The following is a 14,741-nucleotide window of genomic DNA, read 5'->3' on the forward strand; positions in this document are numbered from 1 at the left end:
CTCTCTCTCTCTCTCTCTCGCTCTCTCTCTCTCACACTCGCTCCATGTAGCCTATCCCGCTTGCAGAGGGAGCTACTTCACGTGCCCCAGTGGTCGCTGTATTCACCAAGTCTGGCTTTGTGATGGAGAAGACGACTGTGAAGACAATGCAGATGAGAAAGGCTGTGGTATGGATGCTACAGAGTTCCACCTCCCCTTCCTGATGCTAGTCCCTTTGGTCAAATCTCTCTTGACACATTTCTAATATTGGACACAGAGACATGAAAAGGAAACAGTACGCAGGTTCAGAGGAAGCACACGTTAATGAGTGAGAAACGCTGTTGTGTATGAACCTGATTCACCTCTGGTCTCCATGATTGGTATTGGCTAGGCGCTATGCTTGTGCACCTTGAAGTGTGGTATTCAAATGCCTCTTTGTGGCACAAGATGGCTCAGCCCTCCAAAGAGCTTTAGAATTCCTCCACACTGCTCTGAAGTGTGTTTTTAGAGGATGGGCTGCAGAACCTTCCGAGCCCCCATGTGACCCTCTCGATACTCCCCCCCCACCCCCCCCACCCCCAGTGATTTAAAGTGACAGTGTTTTCCCAGACAATGAAGTTTGAGTTGATTTGATTTGAGTCACAGTGCCCTTGAGTTCAGCCCGTGAATTCCTATGAAGATAAGTCTGCTGTCTTCAATGCATACCTCACACACTGTTGCTGTTTTCGCAAAGCACGAATGTGGCATGTGTACAACTCTGGTTCCCTCCTGTTTTTGCTCTCTATTGTCTCTGGTGTGGTCAAAGGCAGTGAAGATGACTTTGTATTCTCTGTAGATGCCATACCACGTGAGTGCTATCCTGGAGAATGGCCCTGTCCGTCCTCAGGCCTGTGTATCCCCATGGACCAACTGTGTGATGGGAAAGCCCAATGTCCAGATGGAGAGGATGAGACCAGCACCACTGCTGGGCGCAATTGCAGTCAGTAACAATACAACCAGTTTAACATGCACGCACACACACACACACGCACGCACGCACGCACACACACACACACACACACACACACACACACACACACACACACACACACACACACACACACACACACACACACACACACACACACACACACACACACACACACACACACACACACACACACACACACACACACACACACACACTAACCTCTATTTTGAAAAGTGCCATTGGGAGTAATGTGTGTCTGTCTGTGGTTGTCAGGTATCTGGAGGTGTGCCTCACTGAGCTGTGAGCATCGCTGTCATGCGTCCCCCGAGGGAGGAACCTGCTCATGTCCTTCTGGATACATTGTCAACAATAACAACATCCGCTCTTGTATCGGTGAATACTGATCCATTCACTCATTGACATTGAAAGAACTGGAAACTCAGGCTACCGGAGGTAGAATATGGGATGTGTGCTTTTGACTCATTCAATTTTTTATAATTTTGTTCTTGGGTGAAGACTTTGATGACTGTACGATGTGGGGCGTCTGCGATCAGTTCTGTGAAGACAGGATGGGAACCCATCGCTGCAGCTGTCGAGAGGGCTATTTCCTAGAGCAGCACCGATACTGCAGCGCTAACGTCTCAAGTGAGTGGCCGTGGTTGAGCTTCAACATATCAAGCCCAATCCTCCAGTCCCAAAACCTTCAGCCCCTCAGCCCAGCCTCCTATCTGCCAGCCCCTGCCAGCCTGCTCTGCTTTCTGGTGCATTGTTGCGCACCGAGTGTTGTTTTAGCCAGTCGTTTGCTTCTGTGGACCAGTGAATGACTATTGACCAAGAGACAGACCCCTCTGCCTTTGATCATGAGGCTAGCAGCAAGGAGATATTCTCTCTGTTAGTAGTACAGATTAAATTATCTTGGCCATATGGGTTCCTAAAAATGACATCAAATGGATTAAATGAAAATAAAAAAGGTTCTAACATAGATTTAGATTTGAATCAGGTATCGAAGCTGACTGACTAAAATGTATAGTTTTTTATTCACTATCTCTTCCACTCCTGTGTAAAATCATGACTCATTATTTAGGTAAAGTCTAAAAATAAATGCTTCTAACCAGAGATTAGGAAATGTCTGATATTGTTGTCTTACCGATTGCCTTGTCTACTGTCGGTAGCTGGAGTACCCTCGCTGATCTTCTCCAATGGCCGAGACCTGCTGATTGGTGACATCCATGGGCACAGCTCTCGCACCCTGGTCCATTCCCGGAACAGAGGCGTCGTTGTCGGGGTGGACTTCCACTTCCAACTCAAAAGAGTCTTTTGGACAGATACTATTCAGAACAAGGTAATACTGGCCTTTGAATACTCCAATACTTCATCCAATCCCCATCATGAATGGTTTCCTCTGGCCCTGTTAAAGGAATTAGTGCATCGCTATAATTACCTGTACAGTAGACCATAGTTACAGTCCACAAGATAGAAATACATTGTTTGAGGGAATCCTTGAGTTGTACAGAACCTGCCCCCCCTCAGAGGAGAGGGAATACTTTGACAGATCTCTTAAGATACCACCACTGTTAATACTGTACCATCAGGCAGACCTAATGGCTCCAAAATGACTGGGTCATAATGAAGGGAAGTAGAAAAATATCTAATCAGGAAAGCTGTTACAGTCTGATATACTTGTACAATGTTTACATAGCTCTGTGCACTTTCTTCAAACTTTCTTATTTTCAAAGTGATCGTATAATATTTGTTTTCACCATGTCCACCCTGTTATATGCATTCTTTGGCCAGCTCAAAGGGCTTTGTTCAGTCTCTTGGCTTCTGTATGGTTTGAACCCCAGCCATGAGGCTGAAAACGTACCAGGAGCGGGGTATCTGTGTAGATCAGCTACCTCCATGGCAGAAGGACAGCTGATTTAAAGTGTGTGTGTGGGGTGGGGGGGTGGGGCGACCACAAACAGGGCATGTGAACAAACCGGGGAGGTCAAACTAGTAGGCTACTTCCACATCTTCAGTTTCTCTTTAAACAGGTCAGCTGAAAATCCTGCTTTTTAGATGTCTGGATCTCATTTCAAATGAGCCAGAGCTGAAAAGAGCACTATCCCTTCCTAGGTGCCAAGGCTTCAAGCCTGAGAAACTGGTGCCATCTTTGAATCGGTAGGGTAGAGGTTTCAAAATAATACCTGACCAGCACCACTCACCATTAGGCTAGCTGCCACCCCCAAATCAAATCAATCAAATCAAGAATTTAATAAGAATTTGTTCTTAACTGACTTGCCAAGTTAAATAAAGGTTAAATAAAAAAATAGCAAATGTTATTGCAGGTGTAGCAAAATGCTTGTGCTTCTAGCTCCAACAGTGCAGTAATATATTTTTATTTCTTTTAATTTTATTTCACCTTTATTTAACCAGGTAGGCCAGTTGAGAACAAGTTCCCATTTACAACTGCGACCTGGCCAAGATAAAGCAAACCAGTGCGACACAAACAACACAGAGTTACACATGGGATAAACAAACGTACAGTCAATAACACAATAGAAAAATCTATATACAGTGCGTGCAAATGTAATAAGATTAGGGAGGTAAAGGCAATAAATAGGCCATAGTGGCGAAATAATTACAATTGAGCAAAAACACTGGAGTGATAGATGTGCAGAAGATGAATGTGCAAGTAGAGATACTGGGGTGCAATGGAGCAAAACAAAAAATAACAATATGGGGATGAGGTAGTTGGTTGTGCTATTTACAGATGCAATGATCTATCTGTAAGCTGCTCAGACAGCTAATGCTTAAAGCTAGTGACGGAGATATGAGTCTCCAGCTTCAGTGATTTTTGCAATTCGTTCCAGTCATTGGCAGCAGAGAACTGGAAGGAAAGGCGGCCAAAGCAGGAGTTGGCTTTGGGGGTGACCAGTGAAATATACCTGCTGGAGCACGTGCTACGGGTGGGTGCTGCTATGGTGACCAGTGAGCTGAGATAAGGCGGGGCTTTACCTAGCAAAGAGTTATAGATGACCTGGAGCCAGTAGGTTTGGCGACGGATATGAAGCGATGGCCAGACAACGAGAGCATACCAGGTCGCAGTGGTGGGTAGTATATGGGGCTTTGGTGACAAAACGGATGGCACTGTAATAGACTGCATCCAATTTGCTGAGTCGAGTGTTGGAAGCTATTTTGTAAATGACATCTCCGAAGTCAAGGATCTGTAGGATAGTCAGTTTTACAAGGGTATGTACAAGAGTATGTAAAGCATGGCAGCATGAGTGATGGATGCTTTGTTGTGAAATAGAAGACAATTCCAGATTTCACTTTGGATTGGAGATGCTTGATGTGAGTCAGGAAGGAGAGTCTACAGTCTACCCAGACACCTAGGTATTTGTAGTTGTCCACATATTCTAAGTCAGAACCGTCCAGAGTAGTGATGCTAGATGGGCGGATGGGTGCGGGCAGTGATCGGTTGAAGAGCATGCATTTCGTTTTCCTTGCATTTAAGAGCAGTTGGAGGCCATGGGAGGAGTGTTGTATGGCATTGAAGCTCGTCTGGAGGTTTGTTAACACAGTGTCCAATGAAGGGCCAGAATTATACAGAATGGCGTCGTCTGCGTAGATGTGAATCAGAGAATCACCAGCAGCAAGAGCGACATCATTGATGTATACAGGGAAAATAGTCGGCCTGAGAATTGAGCCCTGTGGCACCCCCATAGAGACTGCCAGAGGTCCTGATAACAGGCCCTCTGATTTGATACACTGAACTCTTTCTGAGAAGTAGTTGGTGAACCAGGCGAGGCAGTCATTTATGAAACCAAGGCTGTTGAGTCTGCCGATACGAATGTGGTGATTGACAGAGTTGAAAGCTTTGGCTTGGTCGATGAAGACGGCTCCACAGTGTTGTCTTTTATCGATGGCGGTTATGATATCGTTTAGGACCTTGAGCGTGGCTGAGGTGCACCTATGACCAGCTCGGAAACCAGATTGCATAGCGAAGAAGGTACGGTGGGATTCAAAATGGTCGGTGATCTGTTTGTTAACTTGTCTTTCGAAGACTTTAGAAAGGCAGGGTAGGATAGATATAGGTCTGTAACAGTTTGGTTCTAGAGTGTCTCCCCCTTTGAAGAGGGGGATGACCGCGTTAGCTTTCCAATCTTTAGGGATCTCAGACGATGCAAAAGAGAGGTTGAACAGTAATAGGGGTTGCAACAATTGCGGCAGATTATTTTAGAAAGAGAGGGTCGAGATTGTCTAGCCCGGCTGATTTGTAGGGGTGAAGGAGAAATGGGGGAGGCTTGGGCAAGTTGCTGTGGGGGGTGCAGAGCTGTTGACCTGGGTAGGGGTAACCAGGTGGAAAGCATTGCCAGCCGTAGAAAAATGCTTGTTGAAATTCTCGATTATCAGGTGGCACAGTGGTCTAAGGCACTGCATCGCAGGGGAGGGTTTGGCCGGCAGGGATATCCTTGTCTCATCGCTCACTAGCGACTCCTGTGGTGGGCAGGGTCCAGTGCACGCTGACCAGGTCGCCAGGTGTACAGTGTTTCCTCCGACACATTGGTGCAGCTGGCTTCCGGGTTGGATGTGCATTGTGTCAAGAAGCAGTGCAGCTTAGTTGGGTTGTGTTTCAGAGGACGCATGGCTCCCGACCTTCGTCTCTCCTGAGTCCGTACGGGAGTTGCAGTGATGAGACGACTGTATCTACTACCAATTGGATACCACAAAATTGGGGAGAAAAAAGGGGTAAAATTAAAAGATATATACATATTATCGTAGATTTATCGGTGGTAACAGTGTTTCCTAGCCTCAGTGCAGTGGGCAGCTGGGAGGAGGTGCTCTTATTCCCCATGGACTTTAAAGTGTCCCAGAACTTTTGGGAGTTTGTGCTACAGAATGCAAATTTCTGTTTGAAAAAGATAGCCTTTGCTTCCCTAACTGCCTTTCCTAACTGCCTGTGTATATTGGTTCCTAACTTCCCTGAAATATCTAACAAGTAATATCTCACAAATTACACAATATATACCCAATACACACAAATCTAAGTAGGAATGAATTAAGACAATATACTGTACATATGGACAAGCGATGTCGGTAAAAACATGCGAGATGTGTAATGCAAGATATGTAAGCATCATTAAGTGAATGAGATACTGTAGAATAGTATAGAAAACAGTATATACATACGCGATGAGTAATGCAAGATATGTAAGCATCATTAAGTGAATGAGATACTGTAGAATAGTATAGAAAACAGTATATACATACGCGATGAGTAATGTATGATATGTAAGCATCATTAAGTGAATGAGATACTGTAGAATAGTATAGAGAACAGTATATACATACGCAATGAGTAATGTATGATATGTAAACATTATTAAGTGAATGAGATACCGTAGAATAGTATAGAAAACAGTATACACATATGAGATGAGTAATGCCAGATATGCTACTAGAATGCTACTAGAATGCTACTAGACAGACAAGATGGAAGTCAGACAAGCAACCAAAACCCAGCCTTAATAATAGTCATTTCCTTCTAATTTTATGGGTATTTTGGTGACATATCCCATCCCTGTTATTTCTCCATGTCTTTCTGGAGCTATAACCACCAATAGGGCTAATCTCTTAAAAACAATCCTTTCTTTTGTGGGCAGGTTTTTTCGGTGAGTATGAACGGTTCCAATATGCAGGTGGTTTTAAATGTATCAGTTGACTACCCTGAGAACCTGGCCGTGGACTGGGTGAACAATAAACTGTATATGGTGGAGGCAAGCGTCAACCGGATTGACATGGTGGATTTTAACGGGAGTAACCGGGTGACGCTGATCGCAGAGAATCTGGGAAACCCCAGAGGGCTGGCCGTGGACCCAACTGTGGGGTGAGTAGAGGGGACCTCCCCATCCCTCCATCCCTCCATCCCTCTATCTCGCCGATTCTCTCTCATGCTGCACCGGTAGGAAGTAATAAGGGTGAGAGATTAGAAGATTGTCCTGTGGGATTAGTGAGCAGTATTAAAAGCGATGAGCCTCATTGTAATCCAATAGTACTGCTCGAGAGGGGAGACTGGGCCAAGTGGCTCCAGGTAAACTAGTAAGTGATAATAAATGTAGACACTTGTTCTACCTTGGTGGGATTTAGGGCTGGCCCACCTGTAGACCCAGAGACAAAGACGGTAGAGGATATACAGTATCTGTTTCAGATTCAATTAAAAAACAAAATCTGCTTATGTCTCACCATTTGGTAGGCCTTTCCTGCAGTCAAATTACCTAGTGGCCTCGTGTGAAATGTTAGTAATATTTTTCATAATTTCATAATTAATAAACATATATTTTTTTAAAGCCACCAAAAAATCTGTGTTTCTATGTCCAGCAGTTTTGTTATATTTCACTTTTCTGTGATATACAGTTGAAGTCGGAAGTTTACGTACATTTTAGACAAATACATTTAAACTTAGTTTTTCACAATTCCTAACATTTAATCCAAGTAAAAAGTCCCTGTTTTAGGTCAGTTATGATCACCACTTTATTTTAAGAATGTTAAATGTCAGAATAATAGTAGAGAGAATTATTTATTTCAGCTTTTATTTCTTTCATCACATTCCCAGTGGGTCAGAGGTTTACATACGCTCAATTAGTATTTGGTAGCATTGCATTTAAATAGTTTAACTTGGGTTAAATGTTTCGGGTAGCTTTCCACAAGCTTCCCACAATAAGTTGGGTGAAATTTGGCCCATTCCTCCTGACAGAGCTGGTGTAACTGAATCAGGTTTGTAGGCCTCCTTGCTCGCACATGCTTTTTCAGTTCTGCCCACACATTTTCTATGGGATTGAGGTCAGGCTTTGTGATGACCACTTCAATACCTTGACTTTGTTGTCCTTAAGCCATGTTGCTTGGGGTCATTGTCCATTTGGAAGACCCATTTGTGACCAAGCTTTCATTTACTGACTGATGTCTTGAGATGCTGTTTTGATATATCCAGATAATTTTCTTTCCTCATGATGCCATCTATTTTGTAAAGTGCACCAGTCCCTTCTGCAGCAAAGCACCCCCACAACATGATGCTGTCACCCCAGTGCTTTGCAGTTGGCATGGTGTTCTTCGGCTTGTAAGCCTCCCCCTTTTTCCTCCAAACATAAGGATGGTTATTATGGCCAAACAGTTCTATTTTTGTTTCATCAGACCAGAGGACATTTCTCCAAAAAGTTGCGATCTTTGTCCCCATGTGCAGTTGCAAACTGTAGTCTGGCTTTTTTATGGTGGTTTTGGAGCAGTGGCTTCTTCCTTGCTGAGCAGCCTTTCAGGTTATGTTAATCTAGGACTCGTTGTACTGTGGATATAGATACTTTTGTACCTGCTTCCTCCAGCATCTTCACAAGGTCCTTTGCTGTTGTTCTGGGATTGATTTTCACTTTTCGCACCAAAGTACGTTCATCTCTAGGAAACAGAACGCGTCTCCTTCCTGAGCGGTATGACGGTTGCGTGGTCCCATGGTGTTTATACTTGTGTACTATTGTACAGATGAACGTGGTACCTTCAGGCGTTTGGAAATTGCTCCCAAGGATGAACCAGACTTGTGGAGGTCTTCATTTTTTTCTGAAGTCTTGGCTGATTTCTTTAGATTTTCCCATGATGTCAAGCAAAGAGGCACTGAGTTTGAAGGTAGGCCTTGAAATACATCCACAGGTACACCTCCAATTGACTCAAATGATGTCAATTAGCCTATCAGAATCTTCTGAAGCCATGACATCATTTTCTGGAATTTTCCAAGCTGTTTGAAGGCACAGTCAAACATTTCTGATCCACTGGAATTGTGATACAGTGAATTATAAGTGAAATAATCTGTCTGTAAACAGTTGTTGGAAAAATGACTTGTGTCATGCACATAGTAGATGTCCTAAGGGACTTGCCACAACTATAGTTTCTTAACAAGGAATTTGTGGATTGGTTGAAAAACAAGTTTTGTAAACTTTTGCAAAGTGCATGTAAACTTCTGACTACAACTGTACATAAAGTGTAATATTGGGATGCAAACTCAAAATGTAATAGATTTCAAATGTATATCTGACATGCTACAGGTGTCTTCTTTTTTAAGACCATAACCAGGTGTGTGAGGTGTGTACTTTTGTTTCAAAGTAGATTTGTTTAAGACTACCAGGTCATTTTATGGCTATAGGGATGAATAACTTCACTGCTTGAAATCCAGTTTACCAATGTTCTATATTGCATCCAGTACATATCAACGTACTGTACTGGTGACCTGTACCTAACTAAACCAAAATACATTTCTTCACAGGTTCCTGTTCTTCTCAGACTGGGACTCTGTGAATGGAGAGCCGGGTTTGGAGCGGGCATACATGGATGGTACCAATCGCTATGGGATCATCAGGACTAAATTGGGCTGGCCAGCAGGGATCACACTGGATATTGATGCCAAGCGGGTCTACTGGGTTGATAGCCGCTATGACTATATTGAAACTACCACATATGATGGGCTTCATAGGTAAGCATACCAGATATATTCCCTACGAAAGAGCTCAAATCAGATGTTGTTTGGCCAAATGTCTGAAGACCATATGTAAGAACGGAAAACAATGCAGATCTCTGTCAAAATGGGATGGATATAGCCTTGTTTTATAATCCCCCTTTCAGGAAAACAGTGGTTCATGGAGGTGCTGTGATTCCTCACCCCTTTGGCATCAGTATGTTTGAGCACATTGTGTATTTCACTGACTGGACCAAGATGGCCGTGATGAAAGCCAACAAGTTCGGTGACACTAACCCTCAGGTGGTCTACACTACATCTCAGACCCCACATGGAGTGCAGGTGGTACACCAACTAAGACAACCAAATGGTAAGCATGTCACTGCTATAAATACTCTGATCTGTCCCACCTCTGTATGTTCTGTCAGTGACTGAGCGTGTGCACGTTGTGTTGTGTTTACAGTGTCGAACCCTTGCGGGGCAGCCATGGGCGGCTGTGAGCAGATCTGTATTCTAAGCCACAGGTCAGACAATCAAGGGCTGGGCTACCGCTGCAGGTGTCGCATGGGCTACGACCTGCAGGCTGATGGCAAGAGATGTGTTGGTAAGACCAACACACAAACCGCGTTTAGCTTTGTCCCTATTTACGTTGGACTTTGTCTTGTGTCCTTGTGTCCTTTATATGTTCTCTTTATACTGTGAGAGCCAATGTGGTGTGACATAGGATGTGTTATCTGGAGGTTTATGGTGGATGTCTTCTTTTCTCTCTCTCCAGTGGTGCGGCAGTTCCTGCTCTTCTCCAGCCAGCTGGCTGTCCGAGGCATCCCCTTCAACCTGTCCTCTCAGGAGGATGTTATCCTCCCTATCACTGGAACACCCTCTTATTTCGTTGGGGTGGACTTCAGCGCAGAAGACAATGCTATCTTCTTCTCAGACACGGCTAAAGACATCATCTACAAACAGAAAGTGGACGGCACCGGTGAGAGCATCCTACATTTTATTTGGTTGGATTGATGACTCGATACTGTATGTAGAATGAAATAGTGAAATATTTGTTGAATATTGTTTTATTGCTGAGTTTGTAGTTCATAATCACTGCATGTTTTTCTCTCCATTTATTAGAATGTGAAGAAATACTTTTCATTTACTATCATGGAAATATTATATTTCATTTTTTAACCATATTTAAAACCCTACATAATATTGTTTCAAGCAGAGAGCTCAAGCATGTGATCCAGCCGAGCTTATACCACGTCAGTTATAGGAGTGCCTTATGGAGCCGGGCAGTGCAATGGGAGAGGGAGGGAAGGAAGGAGGGAGGGAGGTAGAGAGGGAGGTAGGGAGTAGACAGGAGCATGGACAGCAGTGAAACTATCACGTAACAGCTCAAAATCAGGCTCCAGAATGTGATAATACAAACATTTACTAAAAGTTGCAGAAGCTTCAATATTTTAAGTTTTTTTTCCAGAACGCGAAAACCACCAATTTTTCACATTTGTGTTTATTTGTCAGAAACTATTGCATATGGGTACCTTCATGTGGTTTGTAAGATATTAGCTCTCAGATGTTTAATTAATATATTTTCAATTTTTTTGTAAAACACTATATATTCATTGTTTAGCTGGAATGGAAAGTTTATATCCTGTACATTTGACGGTGCTATATGTTTGTCTCTCCAAGCCGTCTTAAGATAAATGCACTTACTTAAATCGCTCTGGATTAGAACATCTACATGACTAAAATGTCAACTGTAAAAGTTTTACATACAGATCTCATATTACTCTATTGAAAAATATTATATCATTTGTATATTTCTTTATTAAAAAATATCGTTTTTCATTACATTTGACTGTGTAAAACCTAGCAGTACTACTTATTTCTCTGAGAGAGGCGGATATATAGCATTCAGCAAAAAAACATGATTATTTGTCTCTCTGAAATGAAACCATCCATTGATAGATTTTACACAAACACATGTCTGTCATTGAACAACACCATGCCATGATTAGATATTGTAAAAATACACCAATCTCTTTCATAATTTCTTTAAACAATAAAAGCTAATTCACCAACATTTCTCAAAATGTATATATATAGCATTTTGGAATTAAACTTAATTTATCTTTCAACTTACGACTCGATAGCCCTGTAAAACAAGTTACTTATGTGATAAATCCACGAAGAAAGAAATTCCAGGATAAAATGAAACCACAAACTGCTCTGATAAGTGGTGTTGTTCTTGCAACATAGGGTTGACCAGCCCTAGTTTTCTCTGTCAGGTCTACATAGGGCAAATGCAAGCTGACAGTCTATTTACTTAAATGGGTTCCTCTTTCATCTCTGTACTAAATGGCCGTGTCCTCGCTTTGTTCTGCACAGGCAGAGAGGTGCTAGCTACCAATAGAGTGGACGGCGTGGAGGACTTGGCTTACGACTGGATTTCAAAGAACCTCTACTGGACAGACCCGCGTTACAGGAGTATTTCAGTCATGAAGCTGGCCGATCAGTCCAGGAGAGCCATCATACGCAACCTGAACAACCCAAGGTCCATCGTGGTGCACCCTGTGATTGGGTAAATACAGCTGGGCTGGGATTAAGGAGGAGGGGTCAGGGAGAGAGGTTTGGTGCCACTTCCAGCCTGACTGTGGCAACAAACATGAGAGAGGGAGGGATATATAGCAGATATGATAGGGTTCTGTACCTTGTTGATGCATGTTGACTTTACCGAGTAATGCATGTTTTTTACAGAACAATATCCTAATTGAAACGTTTGATTCTATTTAATTCGTTAATATAATCAGATTATATTTACTTTAGATTAATTTAAAGCACCATAGGAAGTCAAAAGGAAACACAGATAGTGTGAGAAATCGGTCAAGTAGGCGAAATGTTCCTGGGCAAGTACAACTTAGTGAGGGCATTAGCCAGACCCAGCAGGGCTCAGAGGCCCATGTTTTCATCCTGGACCCCTGCCTATTAAGAACATGAAAAAGCATTAGCAAACTGAGCACTTATGTCTAGTCACACCTAGCATAATGCGAGAGGTACCGGCTCTCTCATAGATTGTTCACACTTTAAAACCCCAAACCTGATAAAAATGAGTCTTTATTTAGTGCCCGTGAGACATTTCCAATAGCTACAAAATCACAAGGTCTCTGGGTCCAACGGCCTAGATTAGTGATGCATGAAGGCCAGTATTGTAGTGGACACTAAGAACTTAGCTTAAACGGAAAAACCCCGTGGCGCTCTCAAATAAACTGTCTATATTTCTCAGTTCATAGAAGATTTTGAAGTAGTCCGAAAGCCAGAGTCTACTTCGGTTGAGGTGAAACAGACACGATCATATTTTCCAATATAAGTGTGATTGTTGGTTAATGTGTATGTTTTATTTGACAGGTATATTTTCTGGACCGACTGGTATCGTCCAGCGAAGATTATGAGGGCCTGGTGTGATGGGTCACATGCCCTGTCGATTGTTAACACTACACTTGGCTGGCCCAACGGCCTGGCTATCGACTGGAGGTGAGCCAAAGGTCTCAGAGGAATGGCCTCAAAATATGACATTCTTCCTCATCCAGTAAAACCCGGTCAAGAAAACAGATAGCAATTTCATGAATAACAAATTAGATCCTTAGGATTGACTTTGTCACTATATTGCAACATTGTGCCACCATGTGTGATAAGTTGACATCATGTTTTTGTTCACCCATCTAAGATCCAATTAAGCGTCTTATCAGAATGATCTTCACTAATCCTCCTCCTGACAATATGTTTGTGTAACAGTATATAATAATTTCTGTCTGTTCCACTGGTCCTGTCTCCCCCCCAGCTCCATGCGCCTGTACTGGGTGGATGCCTTCTTTGATAAGATCGAGCACAGCAACTTTGATGGACGGAACAGGTTGTCTCTGGAGCGCATCACTCAGATCTCACATCCTTTTGGTCTCACCATCTTTGGAGGTGACTAAATCTTCAAATTTTCTCATGAATTCAATTTGCATAGGGAACGGTATGCATCACCATTCCATCAATCGTAGGTAAAGCTACCTTGTTGTTGTATAAACGCTTTCACCTTTAAAATGTCATTACTACTTGTCAAACATGCTCGATTAATGACCATTAGAATTGCCAATTACCGTGTCATCTCAAACATTAGTTCACTGGTGATGAGCGACAGAATGGCTAATGTCGTAGGTCGTGCCCTGATATTCTCAACGCCGGGTCTCACTTTCATGAGCATTCCTGCTCGGCACATCCAGGTTATGCATATTTCACTGACTGGCGCCTGGGTGGGATCGTACGTGTGCGCAAGACTGACGGGGGAGAGATGGTCATCATCAGGCGGGGAATCAGCCACATCATGCACGTCAAATCATTCAACCACAACTCCCAGACCGGTGAGCACCTCTTTCATTGCTTTCCCTGCCTGCAGTGTTTATGTTATGGAGGATAGCTATGTGGCCATCGCTGTACTCATTTAATGATATCCTTTTACTGCCCCTCTCAGGTTCCAACTTCTGCAATAGGAATACTAATCCTAATGGAGACTGCAGCCATTTCTGCTTCCCGGCGCCGGACTCGCAGAGGGTGTGTGGCTGTCCGTATGGCATGAAGCTGGCGCCCAGCCAGCAGACGTGTGTAGAGGACCCTTCCAACGAGCCCCCCACGCTGCAGTGTGGTGCCAACTCCTTCTCCTGCACCAACGGGAAATGTGTCCCTCAGAACTACAGATGCGATGGCGTTGACGATTGCCACGACAACAGTGATGAGGCCAACTGTGGAAGAGCTCATAGTAATGCATTACGTTCTGATTCAATGGTCTATACTAACTGTTAGTATGTCACTCGAGGCACTTTATTGGGGCATTAGTAATCATGTTTAATATACGTATACTTAGATGTAAGTATACTTTAAATGGCTTGTTACAGTGTTAGCAAGAAGCAAAACATTTCTGTTTCATTAATCATTCCTGCTCTCTCTCAGACACCACCTGCTCACCCAGGGCGTTCACCTGTGCCAACCAGCAATGTGTGCCCAGTGGTTGGCACTGCGACGGTCACAACGACTGCTTCGACGGCAGTGACGAGCGGAACTGCCCCACCCAGAACCCTGGCACCTGCCCGGCCAACCAGTTCACGTGTGCCAACCACCGCTGCATCCCACACACCTGGATGTGTGACACAGACAACGACTGTGGGGACAGCTCCGACGAGGCCAACTGCAGTGAGTCTCCCTAGTCAAGGATCACTTTTATTTCCACACATTTATTGTAGGACTAATTTCTCTGTTATTGAGTGTCTTTTTGGGATCTAACTGTTA

General features: G+C 43.5%; 1 protein-coding gene across 5 annotated transcripts in view; it reads left to right on the forward strand.

The window, feature by feature from the left end:
• Positions 1-14,741, forward strand: part of LOC118367093 (low-density lipoprotein receptor-related protein 2-like) — a 58,256-nt gene that overhangs the window by 11,119 nt on the left and 32,396 nt on the right. For all 5 annotated transcript variants that reach the window (XM_052493821.1, XM_052493822.1, XM_052493824.1 and 2 more), the window contains exons 5-20: positions 51-167; positions 815-958; positions 1,223-1,342; positions 1,466-1,594; positions 2,122-2,291; positions 6,595-6,818; positions 9,234-9,440; positions 9,590-9,792; positions 9,886-10,026; positions 10,198-10,401; positions 11,802-11,994; positions 12,819-12,944; positions 13,252-13,382; positions 13,682-13,819; positions 13,930-14,214; positions 14,406-14,645. In XM_052493821.1, coding sequence (XP_052349781.1) covers positions 51-167; positions 815-958; positions 1,223-1,342; positions 1,466-1,594; positions 2,122-2,291; positions 6,595-6,818; positions 9,234-9,440; positions 9,590-9,792; positions 9,886-10,026; positions 10,198-10,401; positions 11,802-11,994; positions 12,819-12,944; positions 13,252-13,382; positions 13,682-13,819; positions 13,930-14,214; positions 14,406-14,645 — 2,772 coding nt within the window. The remainder of the gene's footprint in view (positions 1-50; positions 168-814; positions 959-1,222; positions 1,343-1,465; positions 1,595-2,121; positions 2,292-6,594; positions 6,819-9,233; positions 9,441-9,589; positions 9,793-9,885; positions 10,027-10,197; positions 10,402-11,801; positions 11,995-12,818; positions 12,945-13,251; positions 13,383-13,681; positions 13,820-13,929; positions 14,215-14,405; positions 14,646-14,741) is intronic.

This window comes from Oncorhynchus keta, chromosome 34 (assembly GCF_023373465.1).
Source record: "Oncorhynchus keta strain PuntledgeMale-10-30-2019 chromosome 34, Oket_V2, whole genome shotgun sequence".
NCBI lineage: Eukaryota > Metazoa > Chordata > Actinopteri > Salmoniformes > Salmonidae > Oncorhynchus > Oncorhynchus keta.